A 24342-nucleotide genomic window follows, 5' to 3' on the forward strand; every position below is an offset into this window, starting at 1 on the left:
TATACCTCAGCCTCTGGTACTGTATGGCTCTGGGCTTAGCTATACCACAGCCTCTGGTACTGTATGGCTCTGGGCTTAGCTATACCACAGCCTCTGGTACTGTTTGGCTCTGGGCTTAACTATACCACAGCCTCCGGTACTGTATGGCTCTGGGCTTAGCTATACCACAGCCTCTGGTACTGTATGGCTCTGGGCTTAGCTATACCACAGCCTCCGGTACTGTATGGCTCTGGGCTTAACTATACCACAGCCTCTGGTACTGTATGGCTCTGGGCTTAGCTATACCACAGCCTCTGGTACTGTTTGGCTCTGGGCTTAGCTATACCACAGCCTCTGGTACTGTATGGCTCTGGGCTTAACTATACCACAGCCTCCGGTACTGTATGGCTCTGGGCTTAGCTATACCACAGCCTCTGGTACTGTATGGCTCTGGGCTTAGCTATACCACAGCCTCTGGTACTGTTTGGCTCTGGGCTTAGCTATACCACAGCCTCTGGTACTGTATGGCTCTGGGCTTAGCTATACCACAGCCTCTGGTACTGTTTGGCTCTGGGCTTAGCTATACCACAGCCTCTGGTACTGTATGGCTCTGGGCTTAGCTATACCACAGCCTCTGGTACTGTTTGGCTCTGGGCTTAGCTATACCTCAGCCTCTGGTACTGTATGGCTCTGGGCTTAGCTATACCACAGCCTCTGGTACTGTATGGCTCTGGGCGTAGCTATACCACAGCCTCTGGTACTGTATGGCTCTGGGCTTAGCTATACCACAGCCTCTGGTACTGTATGGCTCTGGGCGTAGCTATACCACAGCCTCTGGTACTGTATGGCTCTGGGCTTAGCTATACCACAGCCTCTGGTACTGTATGGCTCTGGGCTTAGCTATACCACAGCCTCTGGTACTGTATGGCTCTGGGCTTAGCTATACCACAGCCTCTGGTACTGTATGGCTCTGGGCGTAGCTATACCACAGCCTCTGCCATAGAAACAAACGGAGCATTGCTTTGTGTCCGTGGTTGCACCTTTACAAGGCAGAAAACCTTGTCTGTAGCCCAAAGCGTCTTTTACCGGAGCTACATTTTCTTCTTTCTGGTGCAGATTTGCGGGACGCTTTTAAAGGGGTACACACAAATTAGTAAAACTGAAAATATTTCAAATGAACCCTATTTAATCTAATAGAAAATAGATGGTTTTCAGTATGGATCAGATGAGATGGCAGCCATTGCCACTAAATAAATGAATATTGGGAAATTGTCGATGAGCTTAATTTTATATCCCACCAAGGTGTGCCACGGTTCAAAAAAGGTTGTGAACCACTGTATTAGTGTACTGTACTCTGTGTGGGTAGAGGGGATTTGGGTGTGCGTGTTTGTGTAGGAGGGGTCAATTTTTGTCACACTGACTGTTCTGCCAAGTCAAATGAGAGTATGAGTCAGCGTGTGTGTGTGTGTGTGTGCGTGCGTGTGTGCGTGCTTGTATGGGGTTATTCCAGAACAGAAGGGCCAAAGTGGGCCAAAGTCTCCCCCTCAGACAAACAGAGGCTGCTTAGAGAGAAGGGTCATGCTACTTTCTCTGTGCCTGCCTCTCCCTGCCTCTCTTGTTCTGTTGTTTTTACATTTTCTATCAAAGGAAGACAGAACTGTCAGTAAAGAACTGTTGATTCGTTATGTGCTACAAAGAATTCTGAATGGGGTTCTGATTTACTAATCATACATACAGAATTGATCACTTAACTGAGGCAGGACAAAACAGATAGAAAACCATGTGATCTGGCTATAGACTCCCAGAATGCATAGCATGCAGTATAGGACAGTGGAGGCTGCTGAGGGGAGGACAGCTCATAATAATGGCTGGACTGGTATCAAACGCGTGGTTTCCATGTGGTTGATAACCAATATTAAGTTCCTGTACCAGCAGGCTCCACTGGTATAGGAACATTAGTCAGAACCAATTAGGATTCTGGTCCTCCCCCTGACCGTTGGCACACTGTGTCTTTTCCATAGACTGCTTGTTGCTTGTGTGAAACAGTGCTACAAGTGAGTGTCTCAGGCAGGGACAGAGAGTGAGAGAACGGCTCCTGAAGAGCAACCAAAAGCTGGCATAGAGCCAACTCCCAGCTGGCCACACCTCCAGAACCCCTAACCAACCAGCCACAGTGTGTGTGTGGGCGTGTGTGAAAAGGGACACTGTTCACACCCGTTATTTGTGGAGGAGTGTGTTCTAGACTCAAAACTCGACTTGATGTCCAAGAACTATAACAATACAAAGAGAATATCATGTTGGGAATCTAATGTCCAGTCTTAGTTTTGTGGTCAATGGAGAGGCTCTTTTCCGTAGAGAGAGAGAAGCCCAGTCAAAAGATGTGGTTTAAAAGGCTCTCAACAAATGAATGACTCTTCTATGGAGGTCTCCAGAGTCTGTATTTACCATTAAATCATAAAAAGCATAACATCTTATTTGGGTTACACTCTGTGGGGTGTGTATTGCACACTAAACTATACCAGATGGTATTTAGTCAGTTCTTCCACTACACACTAGAAGTTGAGGTAACATAGCTATATGAGGCTGCCAATAATGCACGTACACACACACACACACACACACACACACACACACACACACACACACACACACACACACACACACACACACACACACACACACACAATCAGTTACCTAGCAACAAAGGCAGCTCAGAGGCAGCTTGACCTGCTATCCCTGGCCTCAGTCACAGCGTCTTCAGTAGGTACTCATACCCCTTGACTTATTTCACATTTTGTTGTGTTACAGCCTGCATTCAAAATGGATTAAATCAACAACAAAAAGTCTCTCACCCATCTACACACAGTACCCCATAATGACAAAGTGAAAACATGTTTTTAGACATTTTTGCAAATGTATTGAAAATGAAATACAGAAATATCTAATTTACATAAGTATTCACACCCCTGAGTCAATAGATGTTAGAATCACCTTTGGAATCACCTTTTTTAAATTCCTCAAGCTTTGTCAAGTTGGTTGTTGATCTTTGCTAGACAGCCATTTTGAAGACTTGCCATAGATTTTCAAGACGATTTAAGTCAAAACTGTGACTAGACCACTCAGGGACATTCAATGTCATCTTGCAACTCCAGTGTATATTTGGCCATGTGTTTTCGGTTATTGTCCTGCTGAAAGGTGAATTTGGCTCCCAGTCTGGTGGAAAGCAGACCGAACAAGGTTTTCCTCCATTGTCTGTGCGTTGCCCCCTTCCGTTTAATTTTTATCCTGGAAAATATGAAGAGTGGTACTCAGTAATGTGTTGTATTGGATTTGCCCAATTGGATTTGCCCAAAAAATGTGGAAAAACAAACTTTTTGTCCTGAATACATAGTGTTATACTTTGTATTCAGGACAAAAAGTGAATTGTTTTTCCACATTATTTTCAGTATTACTTTAGTGTCTTGTTGCAAACAGGAAGCATGTTTTGGAATGTTTTATTCTGTACAGGCTTCCTTCTTTTCACTCTGTCAAATAGATTGGTATTGTGGAGCAACTACAATGTTGCTGCTCCATTCTCAGTTCTCTCTCTCTCTCACAGCCATTCAACTCTATAACTAAACGCTGTAACTATTTTAACATCACCATTGGCCTCATAATGAAATCACGGAGCAGTTTCCGTCCTCTGAGTTAAGAAAGGATGCCTATAAGAACTTGTCCTTAACTGCTGTGTCTTTGTAGTGACACATCATTCAAAGTGTAGTTAATAACTTCACCATGCTCAAAGGAATAGTCTATGTTTTGTTATCTACCAATCGGTGCCCTTCTTTGCGAGGCATTGGAAAACCTCCCTGGTCTTTGTTGTTGAATCTGTATTTGAAACTCACTGTTCGACTGAGGGACCTTACAGATAAATTGTATGTGAGGGGCACAGAGGTAGTCATTCAGAAATCATGTTAAACACTATTATTGCACACAGAGTGAGTCCATGCAACTTATTATCTGTACTCATTAACTTATATAGGCCCACCATAACAAAGGGTTTGAATACTTATTGACTCATTTCCTATTAATTTACAAACATTTCCGATAATCATAATTCCACTTTGACGTGATTGTGTGTAGGCCAGTGACACATCATCGACATTTAATCCATTTCAAATTCAGGCTGTAGTACAGCAACGTGTGGAAAAAGTCCAGGGGTATGAACACTTTATGAACCCTGTATTTTGCCTCCTATTTGTCTTAACAGAGGCACCTTGTGGACACATGTTGGTATTCGGTTGTATTACATTTTCTTTGCCCTTCTCAAACTCGTGTGTGTTTTGCCCTGTTGCAGAATAACTACCTGGTGTTTATGGCAGAGCTGTTCTGGTGGTTTGAAGTGGTCAAGCCTTCGTTTGTTCAGCCCAGAGTCTTGGATCCACAAGGTAAGCCAAGAAGGGTGACTCTGAAGATGATGATGATGGGGATAATGAAGATAATCAACTGCATTGACATAGTATATTTCAGTTTTCAGCAGAATATAGACCACGTCAACTGCCTTTATTGACTTGAGTATCCTGACTGATTGGTGTTTGTTTGTCAGCCTGGGATCTAGCCCCGTCAGCAAGGGCTATGGCTCCTATCTGTAGCCCAGCCAAACAGGACTTTGGGGACAGCCCAGAACACAAAAGGTATGATTTAATATTGAGTGGACAAATGTAATAACCTGGAGTTATTTAATGTTCCTTTATTGGGAAAGGTCAAGCGTAGTTCAACTTGGCAGTTACAGGAGCTTTATCGTAATTCTCTCTCTGTCTCAGGTTTCAACCAGACTCTGCTTCAGGTAAGAACACAGGAACTACCCCTTTCCTCAGAATCACAAGCACGTATCTGTCAGAAGACTGTGAACTACTATTGGTTCCCTTTGATTTAGTCTCTGTGGAACTCACCTTTTTTCTCCCCTGTTTTGGGCAGGTGTGATAAAGAGGACCATGTCCTATGTAGACGGCTGTGTGGGGACGTGGCCTAAGGAAAGACGGTCTAGGGGCATCTCCTTTGAGATTCCTTTGGACGGGGATCCTAACGTCCCTCCCTGTTGGGGTCCCTCACTCCGGGGCATGACCCGCTCTGCCAGCACCGAGGGCCTGGGGGTGTTCAAAGTTCACCACGCACCCCAGGGGGACATGAGGCGCCACCTCTCCTTTCAGCCGGTCAGCGTCAACGGTCCTAGCAGCACCGCGGGGCACACACCTGAGGAGGACTACAACACGGACTCACCAAACCCCCACAAGGCACTGGGGCGCGGGCAGACTCAGCCACACAAGAACCGGAACAGGTACTTATGATGGCTCTGACGGTAGGACACCCGAGTTGTGTGTACAAGGGATACATATGCTGAATATAAATATGTTACTAACTGTTAGTTTCTTTTGATAAAAGTGTTTAATAAATGTCTGTCAATCTAGATATTCCAATGGTGTTCTCAAAGAGAACGGCAATGACGGCCGCGGCCCCGTCAGCCCATCGAGCCCCCCGAGCATCGAGGAGGCTCTGAAGATTATCCACCACACAGAGAGGCCCCACGGCAGTCTGGGGCCCGGGGCCAACGGCTTCTTCCTCCACGATGGAGCTGAACCATCAGACCCAGGGGACGACCCTGATGACTACCCAGGATCGGCTAAGGCCCGGGCGGACGAGGCCGAACCCTACTCAGCCTCTACGGAGGAAGTGGACACAGGGATCCACGTGAGGTCGGAGGACATCCAGGAGAGTTTGGAGGAGGACAACTCTTCCCTCAGGGACTACTCTGATATGGACCCTGACTATGAGGCTATGACCCAATCCTGTCCCCTACCAGAGGGGGATGGAGAGAGGGGGGTGAGGAGCAGCCCATACCCCAGCTCGGTGTCCCCAGCCCCTATGTCTCATGCTCCCAGCCCTGCCTCGTCCTCGGGTGGTTCTGGCGGCGGACTGGTTCGCATGACCAGCTTCGCCGAGCAGAAGTTCCGTAAGCTGGAGGGGCGGAGCAGTGGAGGGACCACCCCCGAGAGCACTGAACTCTACGTTCCCAACACGCCCCCCACACGAACTGCCACGCTCGAGGTCAGTGGAGAAACTCTCTCTCTCCATGTTAATGTCTCTTGGACTCTCGCTCTCTCTCTCCTCTCTCTCCATTGATCTATTTCTCTGTCGCTCTTTCTTCTCTTTCAACACTTTTTGGTCCTACTCTGCATTTCTCTTTTGCTTTTACTCTTACCCCTCTCGTACCTCTCGCCCTCTTCTTCCCACCCACCCTCTCTCTCTCTCTCCTTCTCAGATCTCCAGCTCTACCCACCCAGCCCAGACCCCGGACACGCCCTCACCCAGAGACCACACCCACCTGCTGCCGTCAGATATGGTGCACCTGAAGATGAAGCTGGAGGAGAAACGCAGAGCCATCGAGGCCCAGAAGAAGAAGGTATAGGCTTAATCAGAGAGCTTCTCGTCTTTGGCAGCTCAAACGGCATCCTATTCCCTATTTCCATAGGGCTCTAGTCAGAAGTAGTGCACTATGTAGGGAATTGGGTGCCATATCAATGTACAATCCAAAACGAAAGAAAAAGAACAAAACTCTGGTCTTCAAGCACTACTGCAGGTTTTCTAAAAGAGCCGTCCAGTCAAATTATGCCAGTTAGTAATCAAACCTAATCAATCATAAATCATTTGCACCATCGTCTTGTTGGATAATTTGGTATGTTCAATGGTTTCCACCTAAGAATTGCTGAAATAATAAGAGATTTTTCCTCTGTTTCAGGTTGAGGCAGCGTTCACTCGGCATCGTCAGAAGATGGGACGGACAGCCTTCCTCAACGTGGTGCGAAGGAAAGGGGTGACCCCCTCCCCCACCAGCCCCGTCCCTGGGGGCCATGACCTGGACAAGCCCTCCCCAGATCGCTTCTTCACTCCTTCGGAAAGCCTGGGCCAGGCGGAGAGGTGCAAGCCCGACGGAGCAGCGCCCAAGTCCCCCTGCGAGGAGGGTGCAGGTAGTCACCACTATAGCTTCTGATGAAACCAACCTTTATTTTCTACTTTTGCTTCCCTACTTTTTGGAGCAAATAGCCTGGTCCCAGCTCTGTGTGTGCTGCGTTGCCAACGTTGGCTTGACAATTACCAATTGGCAAGACAGCACAAAATGATAGAGGGCCAGGCTAGGGGGCACGTGTACAGTTTTATGTGTCGTGTTTTCTGCACGTGTGATAGCCACCTTATGGACGAGAGGTGTCTGCTGTGTGCAGGTGTCGGGGTTGGAGAGGTGGACCTGGGCGAGTACACTCGCTCCATCGAGAGGCTGAACACGTCGCTGGGGTTCCTGCAGACGGAGATGCAGCGGCTGGCCCAGCAGCAGGACAGGATCATGGCCATGAGGGAACAGCAACAGGCCTGGGTCATACCTCCTCCAGCACCCTCGCCACACAGGTATGGTCATCAATATCACATAAATGTTACCCAAGACTGGCATGATAATTGATAATGCAGACTAAAAATAGGTGCGTATAATATCAGAAGAAGATATTTCTCCTAAAACATTTATCACCGTACTATTATCCTTAATTTATCGCGAGAACAACACTATTATTGCTTAGTTAGTTATCATTGTACATTTAAACTCTCTCGACAGGCAGCTCCGGGAGCTCCGCAGCAACAGTGTAACCGGCCGGGGGTCCGTGGGGTCCTTGTCCCCAATCTTGTCCTCGGCGGGTGGTTCCCCCCGCGCCGCCCACCGTTCCCCCGGCGGCCTCAAGCGCCGACCGGCCTCCTTCCATGCCAGCACCCCTCACACCCCACGCACCCCACGCCCCACCGAGCTCAAGGTAACCCCCTTTAGACGGATGCTCAACACCCCCACGTCCGTGGACAGTCTGCCTAGGCTGAGACGCTTCTCACCCAGCCAGACCCAGGTCACCTCCTTTGCCTACCTGGGACACGATGAAGGACCTGGGGCCACGGAGGGCAAGGAGAGAGGGGCCCCAGGGGGAACAGAGGAGCCTCAAAACCAAACCAAACCACCTGAGACAGAGGTAGCGGGGATAAGGATTGCCGGCGCTCGTCCCTCCTCGCCCACTACAGAGCCAGCCAAAGAGAGACAGAAGGAGAGGAGAGATGGAGGGAAAACGGAGAAGTTGGCAGAGGTGCTGTCTCAGCCAGTGAGAGAGCTGATGGAGGTGCCTCTGTCGTTGCTGAAGCCTTTGGATGGACAGGGTCTAGAGACAAGTGAAGAGGGGGAGAAAAGAGGAGAGCTGTACGGAGAGGACCAGAAAATGTGCTGTGGGTTCTTCTTCAAGGTAACAATGGGCTACTCTGTGCATTTCAGAATTGTGAGAGGACGGTACTGTATGTAGCATGTCACGAGAATGGTTCATTGATCCATAGGTACTGTAAGAGCAACACATGAACTATGCGAAAACTCATAAACTGACTTCAAATGGGTCTGGGACAGTAATTGTGTGTACAGTATCTAGGATAAAGGGTGAAACAGCTCACAGACTAATGCTAGAACAGTAGACGAGCCATGATAGGAGAATGGAGCCAACAGAGCTACTGTATGCCACTATACTGGAACATACTATCAGCTTCAACAGACACACACTGAGTATACTAACATTAGGAACACCTTCCTACCATTGTGTTGCACGAGGTGTCGGAAGCATCCCACGGGGATGCTGGCCCACTCCAATGCACAGTGGGGTCAAGTTGGCTGGATGACCATTCTTCATACACATGGGAAACTGTTGAGCGTGTAAAACCCTGCAGCAGAAGTTCTTAACACAAACACAATCCATGTCTCAATTGTCTCAAGGGTTAAAAATCCTTCTTTAACTTGTCTCCTCCCCTTCATCTACGTTGATTGAAGTGGATTTAACAATAAGGGATCATGGCTTTCACCTGGATTCACCTGGTCAGTCTAGGTCATGGAAAGAGCAGGTGTTCTTAATGTTTGGTATACTCATCCGCCATGAATTCCCTCTGACATAAATTTGACCAATCAGAGCTGAGGATGAGTGTTGATCTTTGAAGTGAGAGGATGTGACAGTGCTGCCTGATGTCATTTTGTCCCGCAACTAGCCTTCATGTTGGCACCAAACGTTCCATGACAACAAGATTACAATTTCCAATCTAACAATTTCCAATCTATATACATCTGACTCCATCTCCACCCCGTACCCCTCCAGGACGATGGGAAGGGAGAGGAGGACATGGCGGTGAAGAGGGCTGCTCTGCTGGAGAAGAGGCTGAGGAGAGAGAAGGAGACGCAGGAGAAGAAACAGCAGCAGGAGCTGGAGCAGGAGCAGAGGAAGGAGGAAGCACGGTCAGTCTAGACCTCAAGGGACCTGTACCTCTTCCACTGTTATGCTTGGTCTGAAAACTATTTAGTCATGCATTATTGTCAATGGGTGACTAAGTGAAAATGTGCCTCTAAGTAACTTCTCTTTGATTGGGTAATAAGTATTGAAGCTTCTCGTCTCTTCTGTCCCTCTTCCCTAGGCTGAAAGCGGAGGAGGAGCAGCAGAAGCGAGAGGACGACAAGCAGAGGAAAGATTACATAAAGAACGAGTACATGAGGAGGAAGCATTTGAAGCAGGTGGAGGATATGGATGTCCGGCCCCGCCATGGAAGTCTCAAAAAGAAGCCCCGCCCCAAGTCCATGCACAGGGACGTCATGGAGTCACCCAAGCCCCCCGCCAGAGCCACGGGTAACACACACACATACACTACACATGCTCATGTTACACATATATCAGTGGAGGCTGCTGAGGGGAGGACGGCTCATAATAATGGCTGAATGGAGCGAATGGAATTGCATCAAACACATGGAAACCATGGAAATCATGAATCTGATGTTGTTGATACCATTCTAGATTCAACAACTGAGACACAAACTGAACAAGTTCCACAGACATGTGACTAACAGCAATATAATAGTGTGTCCCTGAACAAAGGGGAGGGGTCAAAATCAAAAGTAGCAGTCAGTATCTGGTGTGGCCACCAGCTGCATTAAGTACTGCAGTACATCTCCTCCTCATGGACTGCACCAGATTTGCCCGTTCTTGCTGTGAGATGTTACCTCACTCTTCCACCAAGGCACCTGCAAGTTCCCTGACATTTCTGGGGGGAATGGCCCTAGCCCTCACCCTCCGATCCAACAGGTCCCAGACGTGCTCAATGGGATTGAGATCCGGGCTCTTCGCTGGCCATGGCAGAACACTGACATTCCTGCCTTGCAGGAAATCACACACAGAACGAGCAGTATGGCTGGTGGCATTGTCATGCTGGAGGGTCATGTCAAGATGAGCCTGCAGGAAGGGTACCACAGTTGTTGGATTGAAGGATTGAGCATTGAGATTGCCTGCAATGACAACAAGATCAGTCCGATGATGCTGTGACCCACCACCCCAGAACATGACAGACACTCTACCTCCAAATCGATCCACTGAAAGGGGGATTGTACGTTCCTGGTGTAAGTCGGGCTGTTGTTGCCGGCCTGTACCTGTCCCCAGGTGTGATGTTCGGATGTACAGATCCTGTGCAAGTGTTGTTACACGTGGTCTGCCACTGCGAGGAGGATCAGCTGTCTGTCCTGTCTCCCTGTAGTGCTGTCTTAGGTGTCTCACATTACGGACATTGCAATTTATTGCCCGGGCAACATCTGCAGTCCTCATGCCTCCTTGCAGCATGCCTAAGGCACGTCCACCAGATGAGCAGAGACCCTGGGCATCTTTCTTTTGGTGTTTTTTCAGAGTCAGTAGAAAGGCCTCTTTAGTGTCCTAAGTATTCATAACTGTGACCTTAATTGCCTACCGTCTGTAAGCTGTTAGTGTCTTAACGACTGTTCCACAGGTGCATGTTCATGAATTCTTTATGGTTCATTGAACAGGCATGGGAAAACAGTGTTTAAATCCTTTACAATGAAGATCTGTGAAGTTTTGGGGATTTTCTGAACGACAGGGTCCTGAAAAAGGGACATTTCTTTTTTTTGCGTTTAGGCTGTTTTTGAGTTTAGGCTGTTTATGTGTATTTAGTACACACATATATTCACACACTCAAACATGTCTTCTGTATTTACCTCCAGGTACTCGACCACGTGGGTTCTCAGTCTCCAGCATGTCCCTGGCCTCCCTCAACCTTGACAACGACAGCAACGCCGGAGATAAGAGGATCCGCAGGTGAGGCCAGAAATTGCCTGATTACAGATTTTCTCAATCGCAATTTTTGGATCTGTGTTGAAACGTATCTATCGCAGAACAGCAATGATCAAATGCTGAAATACATTTAAATAAACATCTGATACAAAATGTGCCTTTGTACCTGACTTGCATATCTTAGACCGCCTTTTGAAAAACTTTAAATGCAAATGTCATCAGTGAGTACAAAATTCACTGTTAGGTGTTTTGTTCACAGAACATGAACACATTGTTTAACATTTTAAATTACCCCATCAGTGTCAAACATGTAAATGTTTCGGACATGAAGTGAATGAAGTTGGGTTACTCCTAAGTCAACATCTCCAACATTGTGACCTTCATTAAAGAGCTTTGCTTTGGTGTGGATGGAGGCATACAGTGCATTCAGAAAGAATTCAGACCCTTGACTTTTTTGTTATGTTACATCCTTATGACACTACAAGCTTGCCACACCTGTATTTGGGGAGTTTCTCTCATTCTTCTCTGCAGATCCTCTCAAGCTCTGTCAGGTTGGATGGGGAGCATCGATGCACAGCTATTTTCAGGTCTCTCCAGAGATGTTCGATTGGGTTCAAGACCAGGCTCTGGCTGGGCCACTCAAGGACATTCAGAGACTTGTCCCGAAGCCACTCCTGCGTTGTCTTGATTGTGTGCTTAGGGTCATTGTTCTGTTGGAAGGTGAACCTTCGCCCCCAGTCTGAGGTCCTGAGCGCTCTGGAGTAGGTTTTCATCAAGGATCTCTCTGTACTTTGCTCCGTTCATCTTTTCCTCGATCCTGACTAGTCTCCCATACCCTGCAGCTGAAAAACATCCGCACAGCATGATGCTGCCACCACCATGCTTCATCGTAGGGATGGTGTCAGGTTTCCTCCAGACGTGACACTTGGCATTCAGGCCAAAACGTTTAATCTTGGTTTCATCAGACCAGAGAATCTTGTTTCTTGTTTCTCAAACGTCTTCTATTTGAGAATAAAATGATGGAGGCCACTGTGTTCTCGGGGACCTTCAATGCTGCAGAGATTTTTTGGTACCCTTCCCCAGATCTGTGCCTCGACACAATCCTGTCTCGGAGCTCTACGGACAATTGCTTCGACCTCGTGGCTTTGTTTTTGCTCCGACATGCACTGTCAACTGTGGGACCTTTTATTTAGACAGATGCGTGCCTTTCCAAATCATGTCCAATCAATTGAATTTACCGCAGATGGACTCCAATCAAGAGGTAGAAACATCTCAAGGATGATCAATGGGAAAAGGATGCACCTGAGCTCAATTTTGAGTTTCATAACAATGGGTCTGAATTCTTAGGTAAATAAGGATTTCTGTTTTTAATTTTATACATTTACTAAAATATCTAAAAACTTGTTTTCACTTTGTCGTTATGGGGTTTTGTTTGTAGATTGACGAGGGAACCAAATTATTTAATCAATTTTAGAATAAGGCAAAATGCACTGTATACATTCATATTTACATTTTAGCTATTTAGCAGACACACTTATCGAGAGCATACATTTTAGTACTGGTCCCCGGTGGGAATCAAACTTACAACCCTAGCGCTACAAGCACCCTGCTCTACCAACTGAGTTACCCAGGACCAGTGTTGTTAGCCTAGCGCTACAAGCACCCTGCTCTACCAACTGAGTTACCCAGGACCAGTGTTGTTAGCCTAGCGCTACAAGCACCCTGCTCTACCAACTCAGTCACCCAGGACCAGTGTTGTTACCCTAGCGCTACAAGCACCCTGCTCTACCAACTGAGTTACCCAGGACCAGTGTTGTTAGCCTAGCGCTACAAGCACCCTGCTCTACCAACTGAGTTACCCAGGACCAGTGTTGTTACCCTAGCGCTACAAGCACCCTGCTCTACCAACTGAGCCACCCAGGACCAGTGTTGTTACCCTAGCGCTACAAGCACCCTGCTCTACCAACTGAGCCACCCAGGACCAGTGTTGTTAGCCTAGCGCTACAAGCACCCTGCTCTACCAACTGAGTTACCCAGGACCAGTGTTGTTAGCCTAGCGCTACAAGCACCCTGCTCTACCAACTGAGTTACCCAGGACCAGTGTTGTTAGCCTAGCGCTACAAGCACCCTGCTCTACCAACTGAGCCACCCAGGACCAGTGTTGTTAGCCTAGCGCTACAAGCACCCTGCTCTACCAACTGAGCCACCCAGGATCAGTGTTGTTAGCCTAGCGCTACAAGCACCCTGCTCTACCAACTGAGTTACCCAGGACCAGTGTTGTTAGCCTAGCGCTACAAGCACCCTGCTCTACCAACTGAGTTACCCAGGACCAGTGTTGTTACCCTAGCGCTACAAGCACCCTGCTCTACCAACTCAGTCACCCAGGACCAGTGTTGTTACCCTAGCGCTACAAGCACCCTGCTCTACCAACTGAGTTACCCAGGACCAGTGTTGTTACCCTAGCGCTACAAGCACCCTGCTCTACCAACTGAGTTACCCAGGACCAGTGTTGTTACCCTAGCGCTACAAGCACCCTGCTCTACCAACTGAGCCACCCAGGACCAGTGTTGTTAGCCTAGCGCTACAAGCACCCTGCTCTACCAACTCAGTCACCCAGGACCAGTGTTGTTACCCTAGCGCTACAAGCACCCTGCTCTACCAACTGAGTTACCCAGGACCAGTGTTGTTACCCTAGCGCTACAAGCACCCTGCTCTACCAACTGAGTTACCCAGGACCAGTGTTGTTACCCTAGCGCTACAAGCACCCTGCTCTACCAACTCAGTCACCCAGGACCAGTGTTGTTACCCTAGCGCTACAAGCACCCTGCTCTACCAACTGAGTTACCCAGGACCAGTGTTGTTACCCTAGCGCTACAAGCACCCTGCTCTACCAACTGAGTTACCCAGGACCAGTGTTGTTACCCTAGCGCTACAAGCACCCTGCTCTACCAACTGAGCCACCCAGGACCAGTGTTGTTAGCCTAGCGCTACAAGCACCCTGCTCTACCAACTCAGTCACCCAGGACCAGTGTTGTTAGCCTAGCGCTACAAGCACCCTGCTCTACCAACTGAGTTACCCAGGACCAGTGTTGTTAGCCTAGCGCTACAAGCACCCTGCTCTACCAACTGAGCCACCCAGGACCAGTGTTGTTACCCTAGTGCTACAAGCACCCTGCTCTACCAACTGAGCCACCCAGGACCAGTGTTGTTAGCCTAGCGCTACAAGCACCCTGCTCTACCAACTGAGCCACCCAGGACCAGTGTTGTTAGCCTAGCGCTACAAGCACCCTGCTCTACCAACTGAGTTACCCAGGATCAGTGTTGTTAGCCTAGCGCTACAAGCACCCTGCTCTACCAACTGAGTTACCCAGGACCAGTGTTGTTAGCCTAGCGCTACAAGCACCCTGCTCTACCAACTGAGTTACCCAGGACCAGTGTTGTTACCCTAGCGCTACAAGCACCCTGCTCTACCAACTGAGTTACCCAGGACCAGTGTTGTTACCCTAGCGCTACAAGCACCCTGCTCTACCAACTGAGTTACCCAGGACCAGTGTTGTTACCCTAGCGCTACAAGCACCCTGCTCTACCAACTGAGTCACCCAGGACCAGTGTTGTTAGCCTAGCGCTACAAGCACCCTGCTCTACCAACTGAGTTACCCAGGACCAGTGTTGTTACCCTAGCGCTACAAGCACCCTGCTCTACCAACTCAGTCACCCAGGACCAGTGTTATTAGCCTAGCGCTACAAGCACCCTGCTCTACCAACTGAGTTACCCAGGACCAGTGTTGTTAGCCTAGCGCTACAAGCACCCTGCTCTACCAACTGAGTTACCCAGACCAGTGTTGTTAGCCTAGCGCTACAAGCACCCTGCTCTACCAACTGAGTTACCCAGACCAGTGTTGTTAGCCTAGCGCTACAAGCACCCTGCTCTACCAACTGAGCCACCCAGGACCAGTGTTGTTAGCCTAGCGCTACAAGCACCCTGCTCTACCAACTGAGCCACCCAGGACCAGTGTTGTTAGCCTAGCGCTACAAGCACCCTGCTCTACCAACTGAGCCACCCAGGACCAGTGTTGTTACCCTAGCGCTACAAGCACCTTGCTCTACCAACTGAGCCACCCAGGACCAGTGTTGTTAGCCTAGCGCTACAAGCACCCTGCTCTACCAACTGAGCCACCCAGGACCAGTGTTGTTAGCCTAGCGCTACAAGCACCCTGCTCTACCAACTGAGCCACCCAGGATCAGTGTTGTTAGCCTAGCGCTACAAGCACCCTGCTCTACCAACTGAGCCACCCAGGACCAGTGTTGTTAGCCTAGCGCTACAAGCACCCTGCTCTACCAACTGAGTTACCCAGGACCAGTGTTGTTAGCCTAGCGCTACAAGCACCCTGCTCTACCAACTGAGTCACCCAGGACCAGTGTTGTTAGCCTAGCGCTACAAGCACCCTGCTCTACCAACTGAGTTACCCAGGACCAGTGTTGTTACCCTAGCGCTACAAGCACCCTGCTCTACCAACTGAGTTACCCAGGACCAGTGTTGTTAGCCTAGCGCTACAAGCACCCTGCTCTACCAACTGAGTTACCCAGGACCAGTGTTGTTAGCCTAGCGCTACAAGCACCCTGCTCTACCAACTGAGTTACCCAGGACCAGTGTTGTTAGCCTAGCGCTACAAGCACCCTGCTCTACCAACTGAGTTACCCAGGACCAGTGTTGTTAGCCTAGCGCTACAAGCACCCTGCTCTACCAACTGAGTTACCCAGGACCAGTGTTGTTACCCTAGCGCTACAAGCACCCTGCTCTACCAACTCAGACACCCAGGAACAGTGTTGTTAGCCTAGCGCTACAAGCACCCTGCTCTACCAACTGAGATACCCAGGACCAGTGTTGTTAGCCTAGTGCTACAAGCACCCTGCTCTACCAACTCAGTCACCCAGGACCAGTGTTATTAGCCTAGCGCTACAAGCACCCTGCTCTACCAACTGAGTTACCCAGGACCAGTGTTGTTAGCCTAGCGCTACAAGCACCCTGCTCTACCAACTGAGCCACCCAGGACCAGTGTTGTTAGCCTAGCGCTACAAGCACCCTGCTCTACCAACTGAGTTACCCAGGACCAGTGTTGTTACCCTAGCGCTACAAGCACCCTGCTCTACCAACTGAGCCACCCAGGATCAGTGTTGTTAGCCTAGCGCTACAAGCACCCTGCTCTACCAACTGAGCCACCCAGGACCAGTGTTGTTAGCCTAGCGCTACAAGCACCCTGCTCTACCAACTGAGTTACCCAGGACCAGTGTTGTTAGCCTAGCGCTACAAGCACCCTGCTCTACCAACTGAGTCACCCAGGACCAGTGTTGTTAGCCTAGCGCTACAAGCACCCTGCTCTACCAACTGAGTTACCCAGGACCAGTGTTGTTAGCCTAGCGCTACAAGCACCCTGCTCTACCAACTGAGTTACCCAGGACCAGTGTTGTTAGCCTAGCGCTACAAGCACCCTGCTCTACCAACTGAGTTACCCAGGACCAGTGTTGTTAGCCTAGCGCTACAAGCACCCTGCTCTACCAACTGAGTTACCCAGGACCAGTGTTGTTAGCCTAGCGCTACAAGCACCCTGCTCTACCAACTGAGTTACCCAGGACCAGTGTTGTTAGCCTAGCGCTACAAGCACCCTGCTCTACCAACTGAGTTACCCAGGACCAGTGTTGTTACCCTAGCGCTACAAGCACCCTGCTCTACCAACTCAGTCACCCAGGACCAGTGTTGTTAGCCTAGCGCTACAAGCACCCTGCTCTACCAACTGAGTTACCCAGGACCAGTGTTGTTAGCCTAGTGCTACAAGCACCCTGCTCTACCAACTCAGTCACCCAGGACCAGTGTTATTAGCCTAGCGCTACAAGCACCCTGCTCTACCAACTGAGTTACCCAGGACCAGTGTTGTTAGCCTAGCGCTACAAGCACCCTGCTCTACCAACTGAGCCACCCAGGACCAGTGTTGTTAGCCTAGCGCTACAAGCACCCTGCTCTACCAACTGAGTTACCCAGGACCAGTGTTGTTACCCTAGCGCTACAAGCACCCTGCTCTACCAACTGAGTTACCCAGGACCAGTGTTGTTAGCCTAGCGCTACAAGCACCCTGCTCTACCAACTCAGTCACCCAGGACCAGTGTTGTTAGCCTAGCGCTACAAGCACCCTGCTCTACCAACTGAGTTACCCAGGACCAGTGTTGTTAGCCTAGCGCTACAAGCACCCTGCTCTACCAACTGAGTTACCCAGGACCAGTGTTGTTAGCCTAGCGCTACAAGCACCCTGCTCTACCAACTGAGTTACCCAGGACCAGTGTTGTTAGCCTAGCGCTACAAGCACCCTGCTCTACCAACTGAGCCACCCAGGACCAGTGTTGTTAGCCTAGCGCTACAAGCACCCTGCTCTACCAACTGAGTTACCCAGGACCAGTGTTGTTACCCTAGCGCTACAAGCACCCTGCTCTACCAACTGAGTTACCCAGGACCAGTGTTGTTAGCCTAGCGCTACAAGCACCCTGCTCTACCAACTGAGTTACCCAGGACCAGTGTTGTTAGCCTAGCGCTACAAGCACCCTGCTCTACCAACTGAGCCACCCAGGACCAGTGTTGTTAGCCTAGCGCTACAAGCACCCTGCTCTACCAACTCAGTCACCCAGGACCAGTGTTGTTCTTCCATTGTATTCACCTTCACTTATTTCTGTTGTGGATTGTGTTTGTGCACCAATGGAAAGTCTATAAAACTATGAGCGAACTAGCCTATGTATTAAATACATGGATGTGGATACTGATGAGTAAATCCTTCACACTTATTTTGGGGGCTTTTTCTATATACATTTTTTTTAAATTAGGAATCGTATTTAATTTGATATGTATGAAATTGTTTCGTGAAATATAGTATAGTTGGATAGTTGTACTTCCAATTTTGATCATCATTATATAGTGACTGCAAATCCGAACAGACGTCAGTTGTCAGCGAACGTGAATTCAACAACAAATGTCACCATGTCATTGGAATTGGGTTAAAAGTTGGGTGAATAACAATTCCCTTACGTTGATTACTTTTTGCAAAATTTTCCACGTTGAGTCAACAGCATCACATTTCATTTTTTTGTTGAAATTGTATTTTTACCTTTATTTAACCAGCCAAATCAGTTAAGAACAAATTCTTATTTTCAATGACGGCCTAGGAACAGTGGGTTAACTGCCTGTTCAGGGGCAGAACAACATATTTGTACCTTGTCAGCTCGGGGGTTTGAACTTGCAACCTTCCAGTTACTAGTCCATCGCTCTAACCACTAGGCCACCCTAAAAAATAACATGGAACCAATGTTGATTCAGCCAGTTTTTGCCCAGTGGTGTATAATTGATCTACTTGGACTTTTAAAAAAATGTTCTGTTTTTCCTGCTTGGACTCGAGAGATAAGTATGGTAGTGTTCATCTGTTTGCAGGCAGTCGTGTTCTATTGTATGTATTTGCAATTTTGACGGTATAATATAGTTTTGATGAATGTATTTATGTTTCGAGAAGGTAATTATGTTTTGAAAACACATTTACTGTTTTTCAAAAGGCCACTGAGTTCTGTGTCTTGTTTTGAACTCGACAATATTGTTCCAGAAAAATACTTGTAAGCGATTGAGAAAATCTGTAAAAAAAGGACATACAGTTTAGCCAACTCCTTTAGCATGACCACGTCAAAAGAGTTGACTAAAGCACAAACAGGCTGGCTACGATACAAAAAAAGGCTTTATAGAGCATCAAAAGCACGAATACTTCTTCAAGAGGACATTCATGTGTCTTGTGACTTGTCTAGGTATTGCAACCAAAACGGTTTTCGCTCTCTTGATCTTCTCTCCCTCCTCGCTCTCTGTTTTGCACGGACCTCCCGGAAGCAGTAAACTAGGCACTGTGAAGGGCCATATCTCTTTCTTTTTAAGCTCTCCCAAAGACAGGAAGGGAAGGTTAGTAACTCCCCTCCCTAGACCAGCCGAGGGCCTTTCATCGAGACTTTCATCTCAGTGCATCACAGTCCAGATTGAGCAATCAATCTGCTTTTACTTGAGGTAATATCTTTGAGAACAATTCCCTGGAGCCATACCTAACAGAATCTATCTAAATATCCCATGTGCAGACATATATTTATGAATCATGTTTGAGCAAGCCACACACAGTACACCAACATTCATTCCGAGTATGACCTGAGACATAGAGGACACATCCATATGTTTTAATAGATGTGTTATTTCACAGTCATGCTGTATCGGTTAAGTGTTGGCTAATTACCTCCTTTAAAACAGACAGAGAAAATTCCGCTCAGTACCGCAGCTGCTTCTGCCTCATTTCATACATGCCCAGCCTCCTGCCTCACCGACTCTGCCCTTTCTCTGCTCCGAGGCTGCTCCATGCTAGCTGCTACATGTTATGCTGCTGTCTGTGGTTGTTACCTCTAGATTAGACCCGGCGTCAGAGCCATCAAGGCTGCAGCAGACGGGCGCTCTCCCGTCCCAGGCACGGTAACTTCCACAGCCATGCTGGCTCACATGGAGCCACAGGCCCTTTGTTTTGTATGCAGAGACTTCAAACTAGGGTACACACTAACCCTAACCCCATTTACGACATGAATGAGCCTGGGCCTGGGACAGGAGTGTGGCTGCTGCAGTTGTATTCTGTCTTGTCACTGTACAGTTGCCTAAAGCTGCTGTTGCATACTGCAGTGTTTCTTCTCCATATCCTAGCAGCCATAATGATTGGACTGTACAATAGCTTTGCTCTACTGCACATGCCTCTGATCTGATCCAGGGACACAGAGATCACTGGGGATGATGTAATATGAGGGAGCAGGGAAGGCTGCCTGGGAGAACTGTGTCTATCTCGGACCCTGTTTCTCTGTATGTGTCTGTGTGTACGTGGTGTATATGTCTATGTCTGTTTTTTTCTGTGAATGTGTATCTCTTATTGTGTGTCTGTTATTGTGTGTCTGTTATTGTGTGTGTGTCCACGCATGTGTCACTCGTACTGTATATATGTGTGTGTGTGTACATCCCTAGGCCAGACTCTGCTAGGCCAGACTCTGCTAGGCCAGACTCTGCGGAGGGCAATCTGTCGTCCTGCCCGTCTCATAACGGAGAGAAGGACTGGGAGAACGAGTCCACAACCTCCTCCACTCCCTCCAACCAAGAGTACACAGGTACGGACCGCTCCACTGCAATCACGGTATTCTGCTTTCAAAAGGAGACCAAACTCTTGCAGTATACCAGAGCTATGTAGCCCATGTGTAGACCAGGCTGTGTTGTGAGTGTCTGTTTGTTTGTTACTGCATTCCTTATGCTGGTATTCACTTCTTCCCTCAGGGCCAAAGCTGTACAAGGAGCCCAGTGCCAAGTCCAACAAGCATATCATCCAGAACGCCCTGGCCCACTGCTGCCTGGCGGGCAAGGTCAACGAAGGACAGAAGAATAAGATAATAGATGTAGGTGATTTGCTGTACACAATATGTTTCTTTCTCTCTAATTTTACTTCACTCTTTTACCTCACATTTGTTCCTTTCTTTTCCTCCACTATCTCTTTCAGGAAATGGAGAGGTCGGGGGCCAACAACTTCCTGGTTTTGTTCCGAGACACGGGTTGCCAGTTCCGCTCGGTGTACACCTACTGCCCTGAGACGGAGGAGATCACCAAGCTGGCGGGCATCGGGCCCAAGAGCATCACAGCCAAGATGATCGAGGGCCTGTATAAATATAACTCAGATAGGAAGCAGTTCAGCCACATCCCTGCCAAGACAATGTCAGCTAGTGTAGATGCCATCACCATCGCCGCTCACCTGTGGCAGACCAAGAAACAGGGCACGCCCAAGAAACTGGGTAGTCTCAAGTAGTCACAGCAACAACCCCTTTCATACCAAACCCAGGATATAGGTGTCCTGAGTTATAGTTGAGGACTGAGGGGAGGCTTTGCGGGTGTTGTGACCTGGGATATAACAGGGTCTGGTTTGGTGTGACAGTGCTAAAGAGTACATCTTTCTAATCTTCTTTCCCATTCAGATATTTAATGAACACTTACACTTGGCATTCATCTGGATCTGATATCTGATGTACAGTTTCATTTGATGAATATGTGGTAGGGGATTTTCTTCTAAACAGGACACTATTGACTTTATGCACAACTGGAATGTAGGGGGAAAAAACATCAACACAAGCCTCAAGGGACATTGTTGTTGTTATGCAAGACTGTGTGCGTGTGTGTGTGGGACCCAGAGTCATTCTAATGGTGCACATGTGTGTGTTCGTCAGCATGCGTGGGTGCCCATGTTCTCGTGTGCCAAAACAAAAAGGGGCTGATGAAAGCCTTACTGAATCGGACCACTGAAGCACTGAATGTCATTCCTTTTGAAATAGATCGAGTTTGAGTTCCCTATGTTCATCATGTGTGGCCTTATGCTTGTTTTGTGAAAGCGCAGTGATTAGGTCATATTTAAGCACCAAATGTGATGTTTTGGTGAGTACAAGATGATACGTATATGAGAGCTTGTTGAGAGTGGCTGTGTGTGAGGCTTGCTTTTCTCTGTGGCTGAAAGATGAGACAGAGAAGGTGGGTTTACATAATGTGTCAATAGTTAAGTAGGTTGTCATAACTTCCGATAAGAACTAGATTGTAAAGTCATTGATTAAGTATAATCTAGTTCACAGGAATGTCAGCAACTGACTCTTAATTTATTGAATGTTTTTGATAAGGCTTTGGAAGTTTTTTAAAGGTCCAATGCAGATGTTTTTATCTCAATATCAAATCATTTCTGGGTAACAATTAAGTACCATATTGTGATTGTTTTAAATGGCCAAAAGGAAACAAAAATAGCTTATTAGCAAAGAGCAATTTCTCAAGCAATAATTTTGCTAGGACAGTCTGGGAGTGAGCTGTTATTGACAGAGAGGTTTGGAACTCTTTCTTATTGGTCTAATAACTAATTTACTGCATGGTGATGTCACTATAGAAGGCCAAAACCCCTCCCACCAAAACAGTCTGAAATTTCAGGATGGTCTTTTCAAACAGCTCTTACACTAGTAGGGCATTACCATCATTTTCACTATTTCCCAGTATTATTCCAGCCTCATAGTGTGGAAATATATATCAAACACAGGTCAATTATGCTTTTAACTGCACTGGGACTTTAAAGGCTTTTAAAGTTTCATCAACAGAGGTGTGTAACATACTTTAAGACAATATATACTGTATAAGTTAATTTCGTTTGTATATAATGGTTATTCCATTCAAAATGAATGAGTGAAACTAGCATTTATCATTTAATATGGACGTATATAAGCGTACTATACTGTATATGGGGCCTTCAATTGTTTAAAAAAAATGCAAGTGTGTGATCCCTTTTCAATGTCACTGGCAGGACAATTTCCAGCTTTAGAATAGAAGCAAGTTCCACAAATTGTGTCATGAGCCTGTGCAATTCCGAGAAAATATCTTATAAAAATCCTTGTTGGCATACAATACCAGTCAAAGGTTTGGACACACCTACTGTTTCCCACCGTGAAGCATGGAGGAGGAGGTGTGGTGGTACTTTGCTGATGACACTGTCAGTGTCCAGCATGGCTACCACAGCATTTTGCAGCGATACGGCATCCCATTTGGTTTGCTCTTAGTGGGACTATCATTTATTTTTCAAGAGGACAATAACCCAACACACCTCCTGGCTGTGTAAGGGCTATTTGACCAAGGAGAGTGATGGAGTGCTGCACCAGATGACCTGGCCTCCACAATCACCCGACCTCAACTCAATTGAGATGGCTTGGGATGAGTTGGACCGCAGAGTGAAGCAAAAGCATCCAACAAGTGCTCAGTGCTCATTTGTATATGTGGGAACTCCTTCAAGGCAGTTGGAAAAGCATTCCTCATGAAGCTGGTTGAGTGAATGCCAAGATTGTGCAAAGCTGTCATCGAGGCTAAGAGTGGCTACTTTGAAGAATCTTTGTTTAACACTTTTTTTGATTACTACATGATTCAATATATGGTATTTCATAGTTTTGATGTCTTCAATATTATTCTACGGTAATGTAGAAAATAGTAAAAATGAAGAAAAACCCTTGAATGAGGTGTGTCCAAACTTTTGACTGGTACTGTACATGTTTGGACCTCACAGATATTCAAAAGCATTTTACTTTATTGTGGATAGTATCTTTACTGTTGAATTCCTATTACACTTAAAGTAGCCCACAATACATATGTGTACATATTCAATAGAGAGTAAGGAATAGAATTTCATGACTCTGTCCCACTGTAGATTGCAGTATTTGTAGTTGATTTAACTGCGTACTTACATAAATGAAGTAAAATACAGATCACAAAAACATAAAACATAGTTCTTCAGGACTTTCAAAACATCTGTTACATTATGCTTCATGTTACATTGTTCTAACCTATGAAAGGAAACAGACATTTATGTTTATTTTGGAGCAAAGCAGTGTTTACACTGTACATATATTTTGTCGTATAAAGTATTTTTTGAAACCATTTACCATTTTGAGGTTTCATATGAGCAGCATATCTGTTGCAAAGGGAAATGTAAAACCATGAGAGGGTACAATATGTCTTGTATGAGTGACGGGCAGGAAACAGAGAGAGAACTGATTGCAAACTGTTTCCACTGCATTCTCTACTGTAGTGGATAATCAGACATGTGTGAGATACCATTCTGTGTTTTCCCCCATCTAAATGTGTTTTATTTGAACCTTGTCAATATGTTCATGTATTTGTTCTTTTTTATAAATTCCTTTGAACAATATTAAAATGCAGATGTTCATCAACACTTGTGACTGGTGTTTCTGAAGCCTGGTTATCCACTTGAATCTCATTTTAGGCTGGTTCAAATTTGGATTCTTTGTTGTGCCCAATGTTCACATTCCTACAGCACAATATCCAGTTAATTACAGAACAAGTGGGTCTTGAACCTGCAACCTGAGGCCACAGGGGAAACAAACGCAGATTCTGTGCCATGAAGGTCAACACCTTATGAAAGAGGCATAGGTTTGCATACAGGGATGAGCATACCAGTGGTAAAATATCAAGATAAACCGTTTGTCATTTTGTTACAGAATTTCTCATAAAAATGCAGGTCCTTTGAAAGCACCTTTTTTAATACCACTAGGTATCACCTAATGATTGAGAAGTAATGCACTAGTCGTC

At 47.1% G+C, this 24342-nt stretch overlaps 1 protein-coding gene across 3 annotated transcripts in view; it reads left to right on the forward strand.

The window, feature by feature from the left end:
* The window catches only part of camsap2b (calmodulin regulated spectrin-associated protein family, member 2b), a 146881-nt gene extending 122916 nt beyond the window's left edge, over positions 1-23965 (forward strand). For 2 of the 3 annotated variants that reach the window (XM_064993404.1, XM_064993405.1), the window contains 16 exons: positions 4316-4406; positions 4565-4652; positions 4782-4804; positions 4936-5296; positions 5427-6063; positions 6278-6418; positions 6755-6983; positions 7236-7416; positions 7619-8282; positions 9171-9307; positions 9484-9692; positions 11069-11162; positions 19051-19116; positions 20203-20342; positions 20506-20624; positions 20726-23965. In XM_064993404.1, the coding sequence (XP_064849476.1) occupies positions 4316-4406; positions 4565-4652; positions 4782-4804; positions 4936-5296; positions 5427-6063; positions 6278-6418; positions 6755-6983; positions 7236-7416; positions 7619-8282; positions 9171-9307; positions 9484-9692; positions 11069-11162; positions 19051-19116; positions 20203-20342; positions 20506-20624; positions 20726-21028 (3483 nt within the window). In that variant the 3' untranslated portion in view covers positions 21029-23965. The remainder of the gene's footprint in view (positions 1-4315; positions 4407-4564; positions 4653-4781; positions 4805-4935; positions 5297-5426; positions 6064-6277; positions 6419-6754; positions 6984-7235; positions 7417-7618; positions 8283-9170; positions 9308-9483; positions 9693-11068; positions 11163-19050; positions 19117-20202; positions 20343-20505; positions 20625-20725) is intronic. The other variant, XM_064993406.1, reaches the window with a different exon arrangement.
* Positions 23966-24342: the final 377 nt, after the last annotated feature.

Source organism: Oncorhynchus masou, chromosome 17 (genome assembly GCF_036934945.1).
Source record: "Oncorhynchus masou masou isolate Uvic2021 chromosome 17, UVic_Omas_1.1, whole genome shotgun sequence".
NCBI classification, from domain to species: domain Eukaryota; kingdom Metazoa; phylum Chordata; class Actinopteri; order Salmoniformes; family Salmonidae; genus Oncorhynchus; species Oncorhynchus masou.